The sequence below is a fragment of the Phocoena phocoena genome, chromosome 19 (assembly GCF_963924675.1).
Source record: "Phocoena phocoena chromosome 19, mPhoPho1.1, whole genome shotgun sequence".
Lineage (NCBI taxonomy): Eukaryota > Metazoa > Chordata > Mammalia > Artiodactyla > Phocoenidae > Phocoena > Phocoena phocoena.
Genome location: NC_089237.1, coordinates 29,198,091 through 29,223,718, shown reverse-complemented (window position 1 = coordinate 29,223,718; position 25,628 = coordinate 29,198,091). Strand labels below are relative to the sequence as shown.

Here is a 25,628-nt window from a genome sequence, read left to right as displayed (position 1 = left end):
TATTTTGCCTCCCCCTTTCTCCTCCGTTAGGAATGATTTTAAAACTGAAAAGATAAGAACAAGTCTAGATAAGAAGGAATTAATGACCAATATCGATTAGGAAATAATGAGAGAAAACCTAATGACCATAAATGAGTTTGTATTGTGGCTTTAGACATTATTTCCATGGTACCAGAAGAACTTGCAGATATAATGTCAGAGATATCGTGGGGCGTCTCTGAGAAATTATGCAGAACAGGTTACCAGAAAATTGTGAGAAACTCAAAAATCAATTTTCCATTTAAGAAAAGGGCAGGTTATAGAAACGACTGCCCAGTAAGCTTGACATGATTCTTAGCAAATTCTAGCATAGATTATTGAAAAATGGTTTAAGAGAATATAATATATTTTTTAAAATATTTATTTATTTATTTGGCTGTGTTGGGTCTTTGTTGCAGCAAGTGGGATCTTTCCTTTCAGTGTGTGGGCTTCTCTCTAGTCGTGGAGCGGGCTCTAGTGTGAGCTCTGTAGTTTGCAGCACGCGGGCTCTAGTTGAGGTGCGTGAGCTCAGTAGTTGTGGTGCACAGGCTTAGTTGCCCCGCGGCATGTGGGATCTTAGTTCCCCGAGCAGGGATCGAACCGTGTCCCTTGCATTGGAAGGCGGATTCTCTACCACTGGACCACCAGGGAAGTCCCTAAGAGAATACAATGTTGATTTGTAATCATCAGTGTGAATCAAAATGGTTCACAAGGAATATGTTATCATAAACCATTTTCTTTTCAGTTTGAAGGCAGGACCATCCACTTAATGGATGCACCACAAGGATTTATTGATTGATAACCTAATGTCTCTTGTTTTCAACACAATATTTAACAAGATTACATTGACGTATTTGTGAATAAGATGTGACAGTACTGCTGAATTAGGGTATATTTGCCGAATAGCCGAATCCAGAAAGTACTGATTAATTGCTCACCAAGCCTTGATGAAGGTTTTACTGGTAGTATGCTGAATTTCACTCTTTCCTGATAAGCAGTTTTAATGAAAATATTAAATAAAGATATTGAAGTCATGATTACCAGATTTTTGGAAAATATCTTCATTTCTAATGGGTAGATGATTAAAACCAAGATTTAGAATGGTCTCAATAGGCCAGAACCTTGGGCAAAAATCAACAAGGTAAAAGTCTGAAGGGGTACATCTTAAATCTTACGTTTTGGTTGCACATTAAAGAAATTCAGAGCGGAAAAGATCTGAAATTATCAGATCACCACAAACTTAATATGAGCTTGCAATTATTATTATGTTTAAAGAACAATTTAAAAAATTCCACTGGCATAAACTTTGGTTATATTAATAAACCACAGTGTCCAGGTGATTGGGAATTATAGCATTCCTGTTCTGTGTTGGTCACTGTACATTTGGAGTTCAATTTTGCATGTCATCGAGTTTTATCAGGAGTTTGACGAACTAGATTGTTTCTAAAAAATGCTAAATATGGTTGGTGGGTCTCTTAGAAACCAAATAATACAAAGAGAGTTTGACAGAATTGTTAATTGGTATAATCAAGGGAGAGAAATAATTGTAGTTTTTACAAATCTAAAATGGCTCTTATCTAGAAGAGGAAGCTGACTAGTCTGGTATTGCTCTAGGATAGGGGTCGTAAAATATGGTCTAGGCTCACTGACTATTTTTGTAAATAAAATTTTATTGGAACACAGCCACGCCCATTCATTAATGTATGGCTGCTTTTGCTTCAGCAGCAGAGTTGAGTAATTGTGACAGCGACCATATGGCCTGTAAAACCTAAAATATTTACTATCTGGCCTTCTTTAGAAAGTGCTTGCCAACTCTTGCTCTAGCAGATACCAGGACTTGTTGGTACAAGTTGTAGGAAAGCTGACGGTAGAACAGTCTACCAGATTTTTGTATATAAATAGAGTTGTCAATCCTCGAATGGACTTTTGTGTAAGGTATTAGACCTTTTGTCCTCTGTTGGACCTTTTTCAAGGTGGGAAATTGGAGTAGATGATTTAGAATCTCAAAACTAACGGTGGAAAAAAAAAATCCAGTGCAGAATAATATCAAGTGATTATTGTTCCTGGGGTGGGGGGATATATATTCACACTTGGTTATATGCAACTCTGCTGTCCTTTGTGAATATTATTTTTTTCCATATTTAAAGAAATATTTATTTTCAAGTGTGAAATAGATCCATGTTCTAGAGGCATCTGAATAGTCTTACTGTACTTTGTGAATATTGTTAATTGTCTTATGTTTATAAATGATATTATGGTATGTAAGAGAATGTCCTTATTTTCAGGGGATGCACTCTGAAATATTTTGGGGGTAAATTGGCATTACATTTGCAACCTGTTTGTAGGTAGTTCAGGAGAAAATAAGTACATACACATCCATACATACAATAAAGTAAATTGGTTAAATTAATTTAAGATATTTATCATTTCATTAAAAACCATTTTTAGGTACTATTAAATAATTTGTAATTTTTAGCCACTTTCAGTTAATTTTCCTTCACTGTTTTATAAAATTGTAATAAAAATTACAGATTACAGAACAGAGTAGACTTGATATTGGCTATGAAGAATGGGGAAGGGTTAAGATAAGCAGAGAGGAATGGTGAGAGTGTTCCAGCTAAGGGGGAATCAAAAAGAAGGGCTTTGTTTTTTTCTGCGGTACGCGGGCCTCTCACTGTTGTGGCCTCTCCCGTTGTGGAGCACTGGCTCCGGACATGCAGGCTCAGCGGCCATGGCTCACGGGCCCAGCCGCTCCGCGGCATGTGGGAATCTTCCCGGACCGGGGCACGAACCCGCATCCCCTGCATCGGCAGGCAGACTCTCAACCACTGCGCCACCAAGGAAGCCCAAGAAGGGCTTCTTGAATTAAATAGAAGAGTGTGATTCAGAAAAAAAATTTCCTCCTTTGCTGAATGCTGATCACAATCATAGAATGCTTTGGAAAAAAAAAAAAGACAGAGAAAAGAAAGACTTGAAAAACAGAAGTAAAACCTTTTAAAGGAATTTTCAAATCTGTATAAAATCTTGCCATGTTCAAGGAATGGAATCTCATTTTATGTCTTATTTAAACACACAGGTTTCCCTATTTGGATCCACCTAATGAGAGACTTATTTTGGAAGCTCTTAAACAACTCTACCAGTGTGATGCTATTGACAGGTAAAAAACAAACAAAAAATGAAAACAAAACCAACCACAGTAGATATTAATCTCTTTTTAAAGTAGGGTTCTTTTTTTTTTTTTTTTTGTGGTACGCGGGCCTCTCACTGTTGTGGCCTCTCCCGTTGCAGAGCACAGGCTCTGACACGCAGGCTCAGTGGCCATGGCTCACGGACCTAGCCGCTCCGCGGCATGTGGGATCTTCCTGGACCAGGACACGAACCCGTATCCCCTGCATCGGCAGGCGGACTCTCAACCGCTGTGCTACCAGGGAAGCCCTGGGTTCTTTTTTTAAAATTATTTATTTTTTATTTATTTATGTTTGGCTGCATTGGGTCTTTGTTGCTGCGCACAGGCTTTCTCTAGTTGTGGCGAGGTGGGGCTATTGTGGTGCATATGCCCCTCATTGCGGTGGCTTCTCCTGTTGCAGAGCACGGGCTCTAGGCACGTGGGCTTCATTAGTTGTGGCACGCGGGCTCAGTAGTTGTGGCTCGTGGGCTCTAGAGTGAAGGCTCAGTAGTTGTGGCACACAGGCTCAGCTGTTCCGCGGCACATGGGATCCTCCCAGACCAGGGCTCGAACCTGTGTCCCCTGCACTGGCAGGCGGATTCCCAACCACTGTGCCACAAGGGAAGCCCTAAAATAGGATTCTTAATACTTTCCTTTATCATTAGTAAGTGATTTGTTTGAATTGAATGGATTGTTTTCCCTGAAATTAAAAGTTGTCCTCAATCTTTCTTCACCACAGTTCTGAAATTGTACCATAAAACTGTTTTGTTTAGTGTTGGTATTATTTAACAAGTAATTTCTTTCTTTCTTTTTTTTTTTTTTTTTTGTACTTTTTGACTGCTTTCATCCAATTCCCCCTCCCTTCTCACCCACTTCTGGTAACTACAAATCTGATCTCTTTTTCTATAAGTTTGTATGTTTGTTTGCTTTTGAAGTATAATTGACCTACAACACTATGTTTTTCCCTAACAAGTAATTTCTGAGTACCACTTCAGTGCCAGGCATTATGCTGGGTACATCAAAATGATGAGACCCAGAGTCCTTGTTCTCATGATTGTGTGATAGGAAAAGATGTGGTAATTATCATTGTCTCATTTCTTTAAGGACATTTTCCGTGCTTCTGTAGCATTGTGTGTCTTTTATTATACTACTTTATTCTGCCTCATTGTTTAGTTTTTTGGATATATAGGCCCTTGAGAGCAAGGAATTTATCATCTTTATATTTCTCTTATCAATGAACACAGTGTATCATATTTCTTATCTTGAATTGAATTTCTGGAGGTAATTTAAGGTAATCTAAATTATATCTGACTTATTCTGAATGATAAACATTTCCTTTGTACTCTCCCAAGGTAGAAAGACTTAAAAACTTTTTCTTTCCATTAAGGAGTGGCCATGTGACCAGATTGGGTTTGTCTATGGTAGAATTTCCTCTCCCTCCACATCTGACATGTGCAGTAATAAAGGCTGCTTCTCTGGACTGTGAAGACCTATTACTTCCAATAGCAGCAATGCTGTCTGTGGAAAATGTCTTCATTAGACCTGGTAAGAAGTTTATTGATGAGTTTTCTTTTCTAATTAATCGATTTTATTTTTTAGAGCGGTTTTAGCTTTCTAGAAAAATTGAGGGAAAGTACAAACACAGAGTTTTCCCTATTATTAACATCTTTCATTCGTGTGGTACCTTCATTACAATTAATGAGCCAATATTGATACATTATTATTAACTAAGGGATCACTGTTTGTATTGTGAATTCTGTGGGTTTTGACAAATCTGTAATGACACATACTCACCATCAGAATATTGTGCAGAATAGTTTCACTGCCCTAAACATTTCCCATGTTCCACTTAGTCATTCCTACATCCCTTCCCCCAAACCCTTAGCAACCACTGATCTTTTTACTGTCTTCATAGTTGTGCCTTTTCCAGAATGCCATATAATTGGAATCATACAATATGTAGCCTTTTCAGATTGACTTCCTTAACTTAGCAATGTGCTTTTACGGTTCCTCTATGTCTTTTTTTTTTTTTTGGAGTATGGTTGCTTTACAACGTTGTGTTAGCATCCACTGCACAACAAAATGAATCAGCCATACACATACAGATATCCCCTCCATTTTAGACTTCCCTCCCATTTAGGTTACCACAGTGCATTAGGTAGAGTTCCCTGTGCTATATAGTATGTTCCCATCAGTTGTCTATTTTATACATAGTATTGAAAATGTATATGTGTCAATCCCAGTCTCACAGTTCCTCCCACCCCACCCCTTTCCCCTTTGGTATCCATACATTTGTTCTCTACGTCTGTCTCTATTTCTGCTTTGCAAATAAGATCATCTATACCATTTTTCTAGATTCCACATATATGTGTTGTTATATGATATTTGCTTTTCTCTTTCTGACTTACTTCACTCTGTATGACACTCTCTAGGTCCATCCACATCTCTACAAATGACCCAGTTTCATTCCCTTTTATGGCTGAGTAATATTCCATTGTATATATGTACCATGCTCCATGTCTTTCTGTGGCCTGATAGCTCATTTCTTTTTATTGCTGAATAAAATTCCATTGTGTGCAATTTGTTTATCCATTCACATATTGAAGAACATCTTGGTTGCTTTCCAGTCTTGGCAGTTATGGATAAAGCTGCTCTAAACATTAGTGTACATGTTTTTGTGTGAACATCGATTGTCAACTCATTGCCAAACTGTATGATAAGAATATGTTTAGATTTGTGAGAAACTGCCCAACTATCTTCCGAAGTGTCTGCACCATTTTGCATTCCCACCAGCAGTGAGCCTGAGATTCCTGTTGCTCCACCTCCTCAACAGCTTTTGGTGTTGGCAGTGTTTTGGGTTTTGGCTATTCTCATAGGTGTGTAGTGGTATTTCATTGTTGTTTTAATTTGCAGTTCCCTGATAACATATGATGTTAATTGTCTTTTCATATGCTCATTTGCCATTTGTGTATCTCCTTTGGTGAGGTGTCTGTTCCAGCCTTTTTTAATCAGGTTATTTGTTTTCTTATTGTTGAGTTTTAAGAATTCACTGTATGTTTTGGATAACAGTTCTTTATCAGAAATGTCTTTTGCAAATATTTTTTCCCAGTCTGTGACTTGTTTTCTCATTGTCTTTCACAGAGCAAAAGTTTTTAATTTTAATGAAGTCCAGCTTATCAATTATTTCTTTGATGGGTCATGCCTTTGTGTTATATCTGAAAAGTCATCACCATACCCAAGTTCGTCTAGATTTTCTCCAATGTCATCTTGTAGGAGTTGATGTCTTTTTGTACCAGCCCCATTTATTCAAGACTCCTTTCTCCATTGTAATTCCTTTGCTCCTTTGTCAGAGTTAATTTGGTTGAATTTGTGTGGGTCTGTTTCTGGGCCTTGTATTCTGTTCCATTGGTCTGTTTTCCTATTCTTCTGTCTATACCACACTTTCTTGATTATTGAAGCTTTATAATAACTCTTGAACCTGGATAGAATCATTTATCCAGCTTTTCTCTTTCCCTTCAGTATTGTTTTGACTATTCTGGGTCTTTTCCCTTTCTATATAAACTTTAAAACCAGTTTGTTGATATCCACAAAATAACTTTCTGAGACTTTAATTGAGATTATATGTTTTTTAATAAGATTTTAAAAATATTTATTTTATTTATTATTTATTTTTGGCTGCGTTGGGTCTTCGTTGCTATGCACGGGCTTTCTCTAGTTGTGGCGAGCGGGGGCTACTCCTTGTTGTGGTGCGTGGGCTTCTCATTGCGGTGGCTTCTCTTGTTGTGGAGCACGGGCTCTAGGCACGCGGGCTTCAGTAGTTTTGGCACGAGGGCTCAGTAGTTGTAGCTCACAGGCTCTAGAGCGCAGGCTCAGAGTTGTGGCACACAGGCTTAGTTGTTCTGCGGCATGTGGTGTCTTCCTGGACCAGGGCTCGAACCCGTGTCCCCTGCATTGGCAGGCAGATTCTTAACCACTGCGCCACCAGGGAAGCCCCTAATTGAGATTATATTGAATCTATAGATCAAATGGGAAAGAAGTGACATCTTGACAGTATTGTCTTCCTATCCATGTACAAGGAATATCTGTTTATTTAGATCCCCAGTAATTCACTGAACATTTTTTTGATTACCATATAACTAGCCCTACGAAACATGAAACTGAAGATAAACAATTTTTTTCATTTTGTTATTCTTTAACTTAGTTTTTTGAAATAGGGAGTATATAACGTTCCTGGCTGAAAGTTAATTTCCTTTCACTGGTAAAGGAAGATAGTATGGTGAACCTTTGCCCTGTTATAATACATTAGTAATATATTAACCTTTTTTTTTTTCTACAATCAAAAAAAAAGGTAGGTCAGCCCTTGTACACGTAGAGAATTGTTCTGAAGTTTCCATGTCTTTAGCCTTCTGCTGCTTTCCTTTCTTAGTGTGTCAGTACAGGATACAACTTGGTTCATCACATGTGAGCTTTGCTTTCTTCTAGTGCGTGGGGGGGAGAGTTGGGGGGGGTGGTTCACAATTGTTTTTTTCCAAAGAGCTTCTGAGTAGATAGTGTATCTTACCTGCAACCAAGACTAACAATAGTATGCTATCTCACTGGCCAAATCCCTTTATGACTGTGAGTGTTGGGTCCAGATTGGTTTATTATTGTGATGGTTATAATGGAGGATACGTTTCTCTATAAAAATACTCTGTAGTTTAATTAGTGTGCTACCTATCCCAAATAGATTGCAGTGTAGTTTTTAAGTGTCAGAATTTTGATTCTAGTAGTACCCTAATTGCAGGGGTTTTTTTTTTTCTAGTATAATACTATATGCAGTAAATAAGGTTGGCTGGCTTTCATTAGGTAGTATCAAAGCTAAAAATACTATTTAAAAAAACTATTACAGAGTATTGAAATGGGGGTCAAGAGATCAGGATTCTAACCTGACTCACTGCTACCTAATTATCTGACTGTTGGCCTAGTTTTTCTGGACTTCATTTGTAAAACCAGGGAGCTGGATTAAGGTGATCCAACTCTAACAGTCTTGTAATGCCAGAAAAAAGGAAATGTTTTTCCTTGTTGGAATATTGAAATAGATGAAACTAGTCTGGTGTTACATTTTTTTGTGTGTGTGGAGGTGGGGTATAACATTTTATTGTAATACAATTTCAAACTTACAGAAATGTTGAAAGAGTAGTAAAAGAATTTTTTTTTAACTTTTATCTAGTTTCAGCAGTTTTTAACATTCTCCTGCATTTGCTTTATAATTCTCTCTGTGCATGTATACATATACGTATTTATGTATTTTAATTTTTTTGGCTGCGTTGCTGTGTGTGGGCTTTCTCTAGTTGTGGTGAGCGGGGGCTACTCTTTTTTGAGGTGCGCGGGCTTCTCATTGCTGTGGCTCCTCTTGTTGTGGAGCACGGGCTTTGGCGTGTGGGCTACAGTAGTGGCAGCATGCAGGCTCAGTAGTTGCGGCACATGCACCCTAGAGCGCACGGGCTTCAGTAGTGTGGCCCGCGGGCTCTAGAGTGCAGGCTCAGTAGTTGTGGCTCATGGGCCTAGCTGCTCCGAGGCATGTGGGATCTTCCTGGACCAGGGATTGAACCCACGTCGCCCTCACTGGCAGGCAGACTCTTAACCACTGCACCACCAGGGAAGTCCCTACATATATGTATTTATAAATATGCACTTTATTTCTTTTTCTGAATCATTTGAGAGTAAATTGGAAACATTGTGCTCCCTTACCACAAAACATTTACATGTACGTTTACCAAGAACATGGGCAATCTCTTACTTAACCATAGTACATTTATCAAAATGAGGAAAGTTAACTGATACAATGCTGTTATCTAGTCCAGAGTCCATATTCAAATTGTCCATTGTCCCTAGAGTATACAAAAGTAGTTTCAGAATTGCTAAGCTATACCACTGTGAAAGGCAGTCCTGTATAAGTAGAGTTCAGTATTTGCTTATAGTTGTGTTTTGTTTTCTTTTGAGGCAAAATTTACATGTAGTGAAGAGTATAAATCCTAAGTGTATAATTCAGTGAATTTTGTGAAATAAATTTACCAATGTACCCTACACTCCTGTCAAGATATAGAACAGTTTTATCACTCCAGAAAATTCTCTCAGTGCCCGTTCTCAGATTCCATCCTACCTCCCCCCAGCAAGCCACTTTTCTGACTTTTTTCAGGTTAGTTTTGCCCCTTCTGAAACTTCACATAAATAGAATTATACAGTACGTGCTTTTTTGTGTTTGGCTTCTTTTGGTCAACATGTTGTATGTGAGATTCATCCATGTTCTTGTATGTATCAGTGCTTTGTTCTTTTTATTGTTGAGTAGTATCCTGTTGTAAACTACGATTAGTTTATCCATTATCCTATTGATGGACATTTGAATTGTTTCTTGTTTGACGCCATTTATAAATACAGCTATTTTGAAAATTCTTGTGCAAGTCTTTTGTAGATATATATTTTTATTTTTCTGAGATAAATACCTAGGAGAAAAGTAGCTACATTACTGAGTTTAACTCTAAGAAATTGCCAAATCTTTTCCCACAGTGTCTCTACCATTTAAAAATCACATCAGCAGTGTTTGAGAGTGCAGCTTGTACTACGTGTCCTCCTCAACATTTGGTGTTGCCAATCACTTTCATTTTATATATTCTGTTATATATCAAAGAAGTGATACCTCTTTGTGGTTTTAATTTGCATTTTCCTGATGACTAATAATTTTGAGCACTTTTTTGTGTGATTATTGATCATTTATCTGTCTTTGTGAAGTATCTATTATAGTCTTTTGCCCATGTTTTAAATTTAAAAAAAATATATATATTGAATCTGGTAGTTCTTTATTCTAGGTACAAGTTATTTGTTAGGTATGAGTTGTGCATATTTTCTTCCCAGCCTGTGGCTTTTCTGTTTGCTTTTTTCACAGTGTCTTTTGATGAGAGAGGTTTTGAATTTTGAAGAAGTCTTAGGATATCAATTTTTGTGTGTGTGTGGTTATTGCTTTCTGCATGGTAAGAAATGTTTTCCTGCCCCAAGATAGTAAAAATATGCTTCTCTCTTGTATCTCTATTGATACTTCGATCTAGAAGCTTTACAGTTTCTAGCCATTAAGTTTAGGACAGTAATCCATCTGAAATTAAGCTTTGTATATGGTGTGAGGTAGGGGTCTAGCTTACTTTTTTCCCTGTGAATATCCACTCATTCCAGGACATTTGTTGAAAAGATTTACTCTCCCGCATTGAGTTGCTTTGGCACCTTTGTTAAAAATCTGTGAAAAGTAGGGGGACTTCCCTGGTGGTCCAGTGGTTAAGACTCCATATTTCCACTGCAGGGGGCACGGGTTCTATCCCTGGCCGGGGAACTAAGATCCCACATGCTGTGCAGTGTGGCGTGGCCAAAAAAAGAAGTTAAAAAAATAAAACCTTATTAAAAAAAAGTCTGCAGAAAGTATATGTGTAATAGTCTATTTCTGGACTTTATTTTATTCTATAGATCTATTTGTCTATCCTTATGTGAGTGCCAACTTTGTATTGATTACATAGCTTATGATAAATTTTGAAATCAGCTAGAAAAAGAAGCAGAATATTTATATTTTCAGTATTGTTTTGATTATTCTATATTCTTTGTATTTCCATATAAATTTTAAAATCAGCCTATTAGTTTCTTAAAAATAAGCCTGCTAAGAATTTAGATAGAGATTGTATTGAAAACTTTGCTGGCTTTTTGCCATTTCTTAACATATCCTTGTTCTATTGTTGTCATATATATTATATTTACATACATTATAAACCCCACAATACAGTATTGTAATTTTTCCGTTAAAGCTTCATATGTCTTTGAAAGAAGTTAAGAGAAGAGAAAAATTAAGTCTTTTCCATAGCTAGAAGTAAAAGTCCAGGTGTTAGTTTTTAAACACTTATTTAGAACCCTCTATCTGTGGGTGGACTGTTGACTCAGTTTTTTAGCCTTTCAGGTTGTTCAGGTCTTAAGTTTTGATTATGTGTTCTTTTTTTTTTTTTTTTTTTTAAGTCCTTGAGGTGGTTTTTGGTATCTTGAAGGCCTTTATTTGGGATCTACCTTTAGCAATTCCAGGAAAAGGGAGACTTTCCTTTGCTAGCCTAATACTTGGCCTTAGATATCTATGGACATAGGTCAGTCTGATTCTTTAGAATATTGAGATAATAGCCAGTAGGAATATATCTTGTATTCTGTGCTTTGATTTGATGGGAAATTTTTGAGTAAGTCTTGCCTTTATGAAGCACGTGATGTCAGTGATGTTAATGGATATGAAGCATGAATTACCCTGAAAGCCCTCAGGTAACACATAGATTTATCAGTGTTTCTAAATTCCATGCAATGAAAACATAACTGTAAAGCAATGGCCTTGTCTATTGTCTTGTCAGATGTAAGATTAAGTTTATTTTCCTTAGATACTGACCTAGGCCCTCTTTTTAAAAAGTAGGTAATACATGTGTTGCTATTGTCAAATATATTACATTTCTATGTTATAGGCCCAACAATACAATTTTATAGATAATGTTTCATGCAATTTCTTTTAAATACATAAGAGAATAGAAGAAATAATCAATAATAATATAATCATACTCTTTAAAAAAATTTACCTACATTTTAACTTCTACCAGTGCTCTTTTTTAGTGTCATTCAGATTACCATCTTGTGTCACTTCCTTCAGCCTGAATAACTTCTTTTATTATTAATTGTAACGCAGGTATGCTAGCAATGAATTCTTTCAGGTTTTGTTTTCCAGGAATGCCTTTATTTTGCCTTCATTTTGAAAGATAGTTTTGCTGGATATAGGATTCTTAGTTAATGGTGGTTTTCTTTCAGCATTATATCATCCCACAGTCTTTTGGCCTCCATCATTTCTATAGAAATTCGACTTTTAATTTTATTGAAGTTCTTTTGTTCACAACAAGTAAATTTTCTCTTGCTCCCTTCAGTATTTTGGCTATTATATGTCTGTGGATCACTTTGCTTTTATCCTACTTGGAGTTCATTAAGCTTCTTGAATGTGTAGATAAATGTTTTCCATCAAATTTTGGAATTTCTCAGCCATTATTTTCTCAAAAATTTTTCTGCCCCTTTCTCTCTCCTCTTCTTCTGGCACTCCCATTATGCATATGTTGGTGTGCTTAATGATGTCCTGTATTTCTCTGAGACTCTTTGGATTGCCTGATCTCTCTTGATCTATATTTTGCTGATTCTTTCTCCTGTGAGTCCAAATCTACTGTCGAGCTCCACTTAGTGAAGTTTTCATTTTGTTTATTGTACATTTCCATTTCAGCAGTCAGCCACTGATTAGTTGGAGGTTGTTCCTAACTCCCTTAAGCCACTGGTGTTTGCACCCTTTACTGTTGGATTTATGTTGTGTGGCTTGAAGGCTATTTTCACAGTTCAGGGAGTTTATGAGTTTGTCCTGTGTTCAGCCAAAGACCAGAGGCTCAGATGTTCCCTCTCCTTTTGCTTCTTGGGCATCTGCACAGTCTTCCAGAGCATCAGGACAAACTATGGTTTTTGCAGTTTTCTCTGATATTTCTGTTAAATGTTTGACTGGTTTCATTTATTACAAACCCATAGGTAACATCATACTCAGTGGTGAAAAGCTAAAACCTTTTCTCTAAAGCAGGAACAAAACAAGGATGTGCACTCTAGCCACATCTGTTCAACATAGTATTGGAAGTCTGAGCCACAGCAGTCAGACAAGAAAAAGAAATAAAAGGCATCCAAATTGGAAGGGAAGAAGTAAAACTGTCACTGTTTGCAGATGACATGATACTGTACATAGAAAACCGTAAAGTCTGCATCAAAAAATTATTTGAATTAATAGATGAATTCAGTAAAATTGCAGGATACAAAATTAGTATTCAGAAATCTGTTGATTTTCTATACACTAATAGTGAACTATCAGAAATAGAAAGCAAGAAACTAATTTATTTTAAATTACATCAAAAAGAATAAAATACCTAGGAATAAACTTAACCAAAGAAGTGAAAGACCTATACTGTGAAGATTATAAATCATTGATGAAGGAAATTGAAGATGGTACAAAGAAATGGAATGGTATCTCATGTTCCTGGGTTGGAAGACTTAATATTGTTAAAATGTCCACACTACTCAAAGCAATCTGTGGATTTAATGCAATCCCTTTCAAAATACCTGTGACATTTTTCACAGAACTAGGACAAATAATCCTAAAATTCGTATGGAACCACAAAAGACCCTGAATTGCCAAAGCAATCTTGAGAAAAAAGAACAAAGCTGGAGGTGTCATACTCCTTGACTTCAGACTGTACTACAAAGCTACAGTAATCAAAATAGCATGATACTGGCTCAGAAACAGACATATAGATCAACAGAACAGAATAGAGTGCCCAATTAAAAAAAAAAAAAAAAAAAAAGAATAGAGTGCCCAAAAATAAACCCATGCACTTATGGTCCATTAATCTACGACAAAGGAGTCAAGAATATACAATGGAGAAAAGACAGTCTCTTCAATAAATGGTGTTGGGAAAACTAGACAGCTATATACATGTAGAATGTATGAAAAAGAATGTATAAAAGAATGAAATTAGAACGTTTTCTCACTCCATGTATAAAAATAAACCCCAAATGGATTAAAGACCTGAAGCCATAAAACTCATAGAATAGAACATAGGCAGAACATTCTTTGACATAAATCATAGCAATATTTTTTTGGATCTGTCTTCTAAGGCAAAAGAAACAAAAGCAAAAATAAACAAGTGGGACCTAATTCAACTTAAAAGCTTTTACGCAGCAAAGGAAATGATTGACAAAACGAAAAGACAACCTACTGAATGGGAGAAAATATTTGCAAGTGATATGACTGAGAAGGGGTTAATATCCAAAATATATAAATAGTGCTTGCAACTAAATATCAAAAAAACAAACAGCCTGATTGAAAAATGGGCGGGGAATTCCTTGATGGTCCAATGGTTAAGACTCCACGCTTTTACTGTCGAGAGCTTGGGTTCAGTCCCTGGTCGGGGAACTACAATATCCCACAAGCCCTGCAGCAAAAAAAGGGGGTGCAGAAGACCTGAATAGACATTATTCCAAAGAAGATATACAGATGGCCCAACAGGTACGTGAAAAAATGCTCAACATTGCTAATTATCAGAGAAATACAAATCAGAACCACAATGAGATATCTATCACCTTGACACCTGTCAGAATGACTATCATCAAAAAGTCTACAAATAATAAATGTGGCAAGGATGTGGAGGAAAGGGAACCCTAGTATACTGTTGGTGGGAATGTAAATTGGTGCATGCAGTATGGAAAACAGAATGGAGTTTCCTCAAAAAAACTAAAAATAGAACTACCTTATCATCCAACAATTCCACTTCTGGGTATACATTTGAAGAAAATGAAAACACTAATTTGAAAAGGTAACATGTATCCCAGTTATAGCATTGTAGCAGCATTATTTACAATAGCCAAGATATGGAAGCAACCTAAGTGTTCATCAGCAGATGAATGGTTAAAGAAGATATGGTGTATATATATATATATACATACACACACACACACACACACACACACACACACACAATGGGATATATCTTAGCTGTAAAAAAGAATGAAATTCTGCCATTTGCAACAATGTGGATGAAATAAGTCAGACAGAGAAAGACAAATACTCTGTTATCACTTATATGTAGAATCTAAAATGTAAATGAATTTACATAACAAAACAGAAACAGACTCACAGATATAGAAAACAAACTAGTGGTTACCAGTGGGAAGAGAGAAGGGGGGATGGATAAGATCGTGTTGTGGAATTAACAGATGCAAACTACTATGTATAAAATAAATGAGCAACAAGGATATATTTTACAGCACAGGGAAATATAGCCATTATTTTGTAATAACTTATTTTTTTAAAATAAATTTATTTATTTATTTTTGGCTGTGTTGGGTCTTCGCTGCCGCATGCAGGCCCTCCCCAGCTGCAGCAAGTGGGGGCTACTCTTCATTCGGTGCACGGGCCTCTCACTGCGGCGGCCTCTCCTGTTGCAGAGCACGGCCTCCAGGCACACATGCTTCAGTAGTTGTGGCTTGCAGGTTCCAGAGCGCAGGCTCAGCAGCTGTGGCACACGGGCCCAGTTACTCCATGGCATGTGGGATCCTCCAGGACCAGGGCTCGAACCTGCGTCCCCTGCACTGTCAGGTGGATTCCCAACCACTGAGCCACCAGGGAAGTCCCTGTAATAACTTTAAATGGAGTATAATCTATAAAAATATTGAATCATTCTGTTGTACACCTGCAACTATTATAATATTGTAAGTCAACCATGCTTCAATAAAAATAGTTTGGCTGCTCTACTTCAATTTTTGCTGGTCTGCCTCTATTGATATTACACCAAGCTGTCATTCTCCATGGATTGGTAGCTGATTGATCTGTTTTTGACAGTGCCCTGGGGCATAAATTGCTCCATAGTCTGATCCAAATAAAGTTAGGCACCTTGGCAAGAGCATTCCTTGGCATCATCCAGGTCTGATTCCTTGAGGCAACAATTGCTACCTGTTTCTTATTCATACTTAAAGAGACACTCTTGCTATATGTACATATATGACCTAGGCTTAATTTTTTTTTTTTAATTTATTTTTGGCTGCTTTGGTTCTTTGTTCCTGTGCACAGTTTTCTCTAGTTGCGGCGAGTGGGGGCTACTCTTTGTTGCAGTGTGCAGGCTTCTCATTGCGGTGGCTTCTCTTGTTGCAGAGCACAGGCTCTAGGCGTGCAGACTTCAGTAGTTGTGGCACACGGGCTCTAGAGCACAGGCTCAGTAGTTGTGGCGCACGGGCTTAGTTGCTCCGCGGCATGTGGGATCTTCCCGGACCAGGGCTTGAACCCGTGTCCCCTGCATTGGCAGGCAGATTCTTAACCACTGCGCCACCAGGGAAACCCCTAGGCTTAATTTTTAAACCTGGATTGATGAAGCAGGCTTCAACTGTTACAAAATGCAGCTTCAGTTTTTGAGCATGTGACTTGCTGAGATCTTGCTACACCCTAAAATATGTATTCATTGTCCAACTGCTTTTAAGTGCATTTATAGTCTTTATAGGTTAAGCATTTCTTTCTGGCTTGCATCTTAGTCATTGTAGATCACCTAATTTAGTTTATTATATACTTATTGGTAAAACTGGCTAGTATTTTCAGATCTAACATTGAATAAAGGTTTTAAACATCAAAATGATGATTTTGCTCTAGTAAACTGTATACACAGTGTCTGCTAGTATAGATATTGCTTTAGAAGTCAGACAATGGAGTGAGGGCTCTTAAATGTTTTTAAGGTAGTAAACAGCATCGCCTTAAAATGGAACAAATTTAAAATAGCATTGTGTTGGTTTTTAAGTTTTTAATTATTTTAACTGTGACATTTTTAGAAATAAATCATACTTTATGTGTATGTGTCACTTACAGCCTTACTCCCCTGCTTCAGCTCTGAGGATTGTTGTTATTAAAACCCTTTCTGTGTAATAGTTTTATTTTCGGATTGGTTGTTATATAGAAAAGTATTAACTTATCTTCCCAAAGAGAGAAGTTCAGCTGATGGAGCCTTGTGTTGCTACTTCAGCTTCTTATTTAGTTTTTGCCTCAGTAGCATTATTTGTATGAGTTAAAACTGATAATAGAATTTCAATCTGGGGAAAGATAATAAACTAAAGAAAATGACAAGTCTGCTGGGAAAGTAATTAAAGATGGATAGTCAAACTACTGTTTAGTCAGAGTATAAACTTGCTGAGATTGTAGGAACTGTGTGTGATATGGTTTTTTACTTTCCTATAGAAATCCTGAATTTACTATGGGACTTCTGCCAGTTTTAATTTTAATTAATTAGGTTATTTTTGAGAGAAGAGATAGGGAAAAGGAACAAAAATATGTTCTGTATTTTCTCTTGACTTTGAGAATAACAGGGGGAGAGAGAGAGACAGAGAGAAGGTAGTAGCAATGTGGGAAGGACAGCCAGAAAAGCAGTGTGCTCTCTACATTTTTTAAAGTGTGAACAGGTAGCCACTCTTTAAACAACAGAGATCCAATACTAACCATGCAGAGTTAATCTTTACAAAATATAAACTGAGTTTAGAATTGTAATCCACTAAAATTTATTGTAGTTATTATGACATTTTATTAAGAGATGGTAAGCCATTTGTGTAAATTGTTGTAGTAGGTATTACAGCTAAATTGAACATTCCTAGGGTCAGCTGGAGGCAGAGAAGAGAAGAACTGAACCATAATAGGAAGCTTCTCTGAGGCTTCATAGCCCAGAGGTCAGAGGAGGCTGGGACTTTACATTTGTATAGCAGGGATACCACAGTTCAAGGATGCAGCAGCCCCTGGCTGATAGGTAGGCTTGTCTCTTAGTGTTGGAGCCAAGACAGAGTTGATGCTTGAGTCTAGTGCATAGTACCTTCTGGGCAGTGGTGTTTGGGTGCATGAAATTAGATGTTTTGGCTTAAAAATCAATACCCATGACTGGTTCAAGAGATAGTCATTATATCTTCACCTTGGCAGGGCCATTTGTATGGCCATATTTGCTCTCCTTTTGTCTCTAGCTGCTTCCTTCAGTTGTTACCCAGGTCACATAGGTGGAAGCCACTTAAAGCCTGGGATAGAAGACTTTATATCTTCGTGAGTGTTTCATTTAATCAGATTGCTTTCTTCCTAATACCAGGAACTGATGCTTTGCACATTCATGTTGTAGTCTGTCTAAGTGCTGCTGCCTGGAATTGGGCAGCATGGTGCCTCTGCCAAATCTAGCTGTGATGGGCATACTGAACGAGTAGGGTGGGGGTTTGATGCCCTACAATGAGGGAAGAAGCCCTAGGACCTTTTGACAAAAAGAGGGGGCGGTTAAGTTTATAAACAGGCAAATCACTTCTTTGGGGTTAGAAGTCAGGATATGGGTTATCCTTGTGGACGGGAATGGGTAGTTATTGGAAGGAGAGCAAAAAAAGGGCTCTGGGATGCTGGTAATATTCTGCTTGTTGATCTGGGTGTTGGGTACATTGGTATGTTATATTTGTGACCACTCATTGACCTGTACACTTATGACCTGTGTAGTTTTCTGTATGCATGATATACTTCAATATAAAGTTAAAAAAGAAAAGTTTGTCGTAGTTCATTTCTGCATATATGATGGTCCTAATTGTCCATAATTAGGAATTGGATAAATAGGGTCTGGTTAAATTGTGTTGTGTTCCTTATACCCCTGAGAAATACAATGTAGGTATGTTTGAGAATGAATAATTCTATATGTACTTACATTAAGCTGTTACTAATAAAGGAAATTTCAGAAGGTATATCCCACTTATGTAAAAATAAACCATTATACACAATGCTTGTATATATATAGAAAATATCTTGAAGGACACACACTAAATAATTAACAGTGGTTAGCCTTGAGGATTGGTTTATGGGTAATGTAACAAAGTGGGGAACATTGAACTTTTACGTGAGTATTTTTTACTGTGAGCATGGGTTACTCTTATGGTAAAACCAATACTAAATTCTAAATACTTTTTGGGAGGAATAATGTTGCTATTCTGGTAAAATCTCCAAAGTGTGATTAAAGAAGAAAAGGAATTGTGGGAGTAGAGACCCCCCAGAAGAGTTAATGTACTTCTCCCTTATTCCACCTCAGAGGGCAAGGCAGATTTTAATGAGCTTGAATAAACAAAGTGAATATAGGCACTTGATGTAAAGTAGAACTAAACTGCCTTTCCAATTGTCGTTTTAGTTGATCCAGAGTACCAGAAGGAAGCAGAACAGAGACATCGAGAATTGGCAGCTAAAGCTGGAGGATTTAATGACTTTGCGACTTTAGCTGTCATCTTTGAACAGTGCAAATCAAGGTATGTGAGATAGTTCTTCGTACTGGAAAGTGTTAGTTTGAAATATATCTTCAATATAGTATATTATTTTAGATAGTAAGGTTCAGTGGGAATGATACTGACCTCAAGGTATTTTTGTGAACATTAGTGGGATTTCTCTGTCAGGTGACTATGACTTAGTAGTCATTTATTGCATAACATTAGTTCTCTTCTTTCTTCTCCCCCTAAACCTTTCCTGAAAACTGACCTTATAGAATTTTGGCTCTGTATAAGTAGCTTAGTTGAGAAAATGATTGGATATTTGTTAAAGCGTATATGAATAAAAAGGAACCCATTTCCAAATCATGTTTTAATTCACTTAGAGGCACCTGCATCAACTTGTTAAAGCATATATGAATAAAAAGAAACCCATTTTACGAATCATGTTTTAATTCACTTAGAGGCACCTGCATTAATTTGTTTTTTCAAATTCCTTAAAGTGCTTTTTAATTAATTGGACAGGTCTCATAAAAGAGCTGACGGTTGCCTATGGGTTTCTAGTTGTGTAATAGAAATGAGAACGTTAGACTGTCTTTCACTCATAGAAGATATTTTTGAGACACCAATATTTTTGTTTTGCAGTGGAGCTCCAGCTTCGTGGTGCCAGAAACACTGGATTCATTGGAGGTGCTTATTTTCTGCATTTCGTGTTGAAGCTCAACTTAGAGAACTGATCAGGAAGCTTAAACAGGTGATTGCTATAATGTTTTTTTCCTTGAGTAGCATTTTGGCAAGGCCTTCTGAGTACTCTACCCCAAACCATGTATATTATAAGGTGTTGAAGAATGGTTTGTAGGAACAGGCACCGTTCCTGACCCTGTGCGAGCACACAGCTCTGTTATCCCTTATCCTTTTGGGAGGCTCTTTTCCTGGCCTCGGGTAATTTCCTCACATTCATATGCTTACCATTACTCAGTTGAACTCTTGAGGCCCTTCTGCATATCTCTGGAGTTCTCTATGCAGATCTCTTCTCTCCTGAACTCTGGCCTGGGAACTTTAGCCATCCTGGTCTTCCTGGATTCTCAGCTCAGTCTCTTTAAGTCTGGGAGTTCTCCATGTTCCACTTGGGTTTTTCCTTTCCTGCACCTTCGTCCAGAATCTTTCTCAAGGTTGACTGTAAGCTGGGGCAGTTGTTGGACTTACTTCATTTATTTTCCCTACTTCATTTATTTCTCAGAGGTCACTGTCCTTTATTGCTTGATATATAGTGTTTTGGAGGTGATTATTTCATATGCTTTGTCCATTTTTTGGTTGGTTCAAGCAGAAGGGTAAATCTGGTCCGTCTTACTCCATATTGGCCAGAAACAGAAGTCTTTAGAAATGTGGATTTTTCAAACTAAAAGATTATTTCAAATTGTTCTGTGAGATTTACCACTGTACATGTATTCTTTCTATAGCAAAGTGACTTCCCAAGAGAGACCTTTGAAGGCCCTAAACATGAAGTACTGCGAAGATGTCTTTGTGCAGGTTATTTCAAAAATGTAGCTCGCAGGTAAGCAGTAAGAGCTTGAGAGATGGATAGAGAAATACAACCATATTTGATGATAATATTAAATATTTAATATTAAAGACAGTTTGATTTAAACTCTGTTTAAATCAAATTATGATGACATCAACTACAGTGACCCTTTTCATAATTGTCACTTGTGCAAGGGGAGCTGCAGTGGCTGAGAGCAAGATATTGAAGCTCATGTGGGGCAGGAGGGGAGTCTGTAGGACAGCTGTCCAGCATGGGGTATTAGTGCCTAAGTTGAGTGACACTGGTTTTCTTGCAGAGGGGTGGCTCTTTGTGGAGTGTGAAAGCCAAATAGGTTGAAGATGGCATCCCTGAGGAAGGGTAGTTTGGTGTGGAATGTCAGGTCTTGAGCAGGATTGGGGAAGGTACTCACATGGGAGTTACTTGGTATTGAGTGTCAGAGTCTGAGTGTAGGGAGGGAGGCCATCTTTGTAGGGGAAGGGGTAAGAGTGGTGGTGATGGGAATTCGTTATATACAGGGGAATTGATCACATAATTGAATATATTAAGGCAAATGGTGAAGGGAGTTAGAAATGCTGAAAGGGAGAAAACAATAATGAGCCCTGTGGAGTTGATTGGAATTTCAGGTATTATGGGTTTTTTAATTAATTAATTAATTTATTTATTTATGGCTGCATTGGGTCTTCGTTGCTGCACACGGACTTTTTCTAGTTGTGGCGAGTGGGAGCTACTCTTCGTCGTGATGCGCGGGCTTCTCATGCGGTGGCTTCTCTTGTTGCGGAGCGCAGGCTGTGGGTGCGTGGGCTTCAGTAGTTGTGGCACACAGGCTCAGTAGTTGTGGCTCATGGGCTCTACAGCACAGGTTCGGTAGTTGTGGCGCACGGGCTTAGTTGCTCTGCAGCATGTGAGATCTTCCCGGACCAGGGCTCAAACCTGTGTCCCCTGCATTGGCAGGCAGATTCTTAACCACTGCACCATCAGGAAAGTCTGGTATACAGTTTTTACTATAGTTAGATGGATGGATAGATAGATATGGTAATAAAAATAGATGGTACTGTGTGTGTGTGTGTGTGTATGTGTGTATAATATGTATTTGTATGTATGTAAATATGTAACCTAACTATGAGATGGACTGGAAGCAATGACACTATAATAGCAATGAATATACTTTGTGCCCAGATCTTGACTTGGAACAACCATCTGCCACATAAAAGACCCAGGGCTCTTTGAAGAAATAGGGCTGGGAAAGTACATGATGAGCCCGAAATACCTTATTTTGCCAGCAAGCAAAGTAGTGATCAGTGAAGGTTGAGGCCATGTCAGGAGTACAAAGGAGCCAGCTTGAATAGGTCCCAGGTGATCAAAGATGGGATATTTTGAGCATTGAAATAAATAATGATAGTAATGGATTATATAACCCATTGAATAAAATGTGAAATCATGGGTCTATAATCATATAAATTAATAAATGAGTAAATTAAAAGTTTAATGACAAATAGAATTATTTACATAGTTGAGCACCTCTCCACAAAACTCTCGTTAATTACAAAGGGAAAAAGTAACTTCTCACTGAAGAAGCCTGGCAGATGTTACCTAAATCAAGCAACAAATCAAAATCATGTTCCTCCTGATAGGATATAATGAAAACACAGCATCACTTCTGTGATATTCCTGCCAAAGATCTGTAACCTGAATCTAATCATCCTAAAACAGACAAAATCAAATTGAGGCACATACTACAAAATAACTAGCTCATAATTTAAAGGTGTCAAGATCATGAAGGTCAAAGGAAGACTGGGGAGTATTGCAGAATGAAGGAGACTAAGGGGCCATAAAATGTAAAGGCAGTAAATGATTCTGAACTGGATCCTTTTACTATAAAGGATATTATTAGGACATTTGGTAAACTTCATTGGGTTCTGAGGATTAGATGCTAGTAATGTGTCAGTGTTAATTCCCTGGTTTTGATGGTTGTATTATGGTTATATAGGAGAATATTCTTGATTATAGGAAATGCACACTCAGGTATTTGGGGATGATGGGTCATAAGTTTGGCTACTAACTTTCAAATGGTTCAAGAAGAAAGATTTTTGTACTGTCCAAATATGTACTGTGTAGATATATATACAAATAATTATAATGCAGTCTGATCTGGGTTATAATAGGAATATATGTGAAGTTCTGTAGGAAATCAGTTGTGATGATTGAGCTCTAAGGTATAATTTTGACAAGTTTTTGGAATAACATATATATAGGGAAGTATAGAAGAGGATAAGAATTTAAAGTTAACACGAATTAGAAAAAATGCAGATGAAATGTTCTAATTATCATATATTTTTTGGAATTTTTGAATTTTATTTATTTTTTTATACAGCAGGTTCTTATGAGTTATCCATTTAATACATATTAGTGTATACATGTCAATCCCAGTCCCCCAGTTCATCCCACCACCACCACCGCCCACTCCACCGCCACTATCCCCCGCTTGGTGTCCATACATTTGTTCTCTACATCTCTGTCTCAATTTCTGCCCTGTAAACCAGTTCATCTGTACCATTTTTCTAGGTTCCACATATGTATATTAATATATGATATTTGGTTTTCTTTTTATGACTTACTTCACTCTGTATGACAGTCTCTAGATTCATCCACGTCTCTACAAATGACCCAGTTTCGTTCCTTTTTATGGCTGAGTAATACTCCATTGTATATATGTACCACATCTTCTTTATCCATTCGTCTGTCGATGGGCATTTAGGGTGCGTCCATGACCTGTCTATTGTAAATAGTGCTGCAGTGAACAGTGGGGTGCATGTGTCTTTTTGAATTATGGTTTTCTCTGGGTATATGCCCAGTAGTGGGATTGCTGGGTTATACGGTAATTCTATTTTTAGTTTTTTAAGGAACCTCCATACTGTTCTCCGTAGTGGCTATATCAATTTACATTCCCACCAACAGTGCAAGAGGGTTCCCTTTTCTTCACACCCTCTCCAGCATTTGTTGTTTGTAGATTTTCTCATGATACCCATTCTGACTGGTGTGAGGTGATACCTCATTGTAGTTTTGATTTGCATTTCTCTAATAATTAGTGATGTTGAGCAGCTTTTCATGTGCTTCTTGGCCATCTGTATGTCTTCTTTGGAGAAATGTCTGTTTAGGTCTTCTGCCCATTTTTGGATTGGATTATTTGTTTTTTTTAATATTGAGCTGCATGAGCTGTTTATATATTTTGGAGATGAATCCTTTGTCCATTGATTCGTTTGCAAATATTTTCTCCCATTCTGAGGGTTGTCTTTTCGTCCTGTTTGTAGTTTCCTTTGCTTTGCAAAGCTTTTAAGTTTCATTAGGTCCCGTTTGTTTATTTTTGTTTTTATTTCCATTACTCTAGGAGGTGGATCAAAAAAGATCTTGCTGTGATTTATGTCAAAGAGTGTTCTTCCTATGTTTTCCTCTAAGAGTTTTATAGTCTTCGGTCTTACATTTAGGTCTTTAATCCACTTTGAGTTTATTTTTGTGTATGGTGTTAGGGAGTGTTCTAATTTCATTCTTTTACATGTAGCTGTCCAGTTTTCCCAGCACCACTTATTGAAGAGGCTGTCTTTTCTCCATTGTATATCCTTGCCTCCTTTGTTGACCATAGCTGCATGGGTTTATCTCTGGGCTTTCTATCTTGTTCCATTGATCTATGTTTCTGTTTTCATGCCAGTACCATATTGTCTTGATTACTGTAGCTTGGTAGTATAGTCTGAAGTCAGGGAGTCTGATTCCTCTAGCTCTGTTTTTTTCCCTCAAGACTGCTTTGGCTATTCAGGGTCTTTTGTGTCTCTATACAAATTTTAAGGTTTTTTGTTCTAGTTCTGAAAACAATGCCATTGGTAATTTGATAGGGATTGCATTGAATCTGTAGGTTGCTCTGGGTAGTATAGTCATTTTCACAATATTGATTCTTCCAATCCAAGAACATGGGATATCTCTCCATTTGTTTGTATCATATTTAATTTCTTTCATCAGTGTCTTATAGTTTTCTGCATACAGGTCTTTTGTCTCCCTAGGTAGGTTTATTCCTAGGTATTTTATTCTTCGTGTTGCAGTGGTAAATGGTAGTGTTTCCTTAATTTCTCTTTCAGATTTTTCACCATTAGTGTATAGGAATGCAAGAGATTTCTGTGCATTAATTTTGTATCCTGCAACTTTACCAAATTCATTGATTAGCTCTACTAGTTTTCTAGTAGTTTTCTTAGGATTTTCTATGTATAGTATCATGTCATCTGCAAACAGTGACAGTTTTACTTCTTCTTTTCCAATTTGTATTCCTTTTATTTCTTTTTCTTCTCTGATTGCCATGGCTAGGACTTCCAAAACTATGTTGAATAATAGTGGTGAGAGTGGACATCCTTGTCTTGTTCCTGATCTTAGAGGAAATGGCTTTCAGTTTTTCACCACTGAGAATGATGTTTGCTGTGGGTTTGTCGTATATGGCCTTTATTATGTTGAGGTAGGCTCCCTCTGTGCCCACTTTCTGGAGAGTTTTTATCATAAATGGGTGTTGAATTTTGTCAAAAGCTTTTTCTGCATCTTTTGGGGTGATCATATGGTTTTTACTTTTCAGTTTGTTAGTATGGTGTATCACACTGATTGTTTTGCCTATATTGAAGAATCCTTGCATCCCTGGGATAAATCCCGCTTGATCATGGTGTATGATCCTTTTAATGTGTTGTTGGATTCTGCTTGCTGGTATTTTGTTGAGGATTGTTGCATCTATGTTCATCAGTGATATTGGCCTGTAGTTTTCATTCTTTGTGACATCTTTGTCTGGTTTTGGTATCAGGGTGATGGTGGCCTCATAGAATGAGTTTGGGAGTGTTCCTTCCTCTGCAATTTTTTGGAAGAGTTTGAAGAGGTTGGGTGTTAGCTCTACTCTAAATGTTTGATAGAATTCATCTGTGACGGCATCTAGTCCTGGACTTTTGTTTGTTGGAAGATTTTTAATCACAGTTTCAATTTCATCACTTGTGATTGATCTGTTCATATTTTCTATTTCTTCCAGGTTCAGTT

The 25,628-nt window shown here is 37.4% G+C and overlaps 1 protein-coding gene across 2 annotated transcripts in view; it reads left to right on the top strand.

Annotated features, from left to right (window-relative positions):
- The window catches only part of DHX40 (DEAH-box helicase 40), a 51,913-nt gene that overhangs the window by 19,635 nt on the left and 6,650 nt on the right, over positions 1–25,628 (top strand). For both annotated transcript variants that reach the window (XM_065896669.1, XM_065896671.1), the window contains 5 exons: positions 3,095–3,175; positions 4,572–4,729; positions 18,964–19,078; positions 19,679–19,787; positions 20,494–20,588. In XM_065896669.1, the coding sequence (XP_065752741.1) occupies positions 3,095–3,175; positions 4,572–4,729; positions 18,964–19,078; positions 19,679–19,787; positions 20,494–20,588 (558 nt within the window). The remainder of the gene's footprint in view (positions 1–3,094; positions 3,176–4,571; positions 4,730–18,963; positions 19,079–19,678; positions 19,788–20,493; positions 20,589–25,628) is intronic.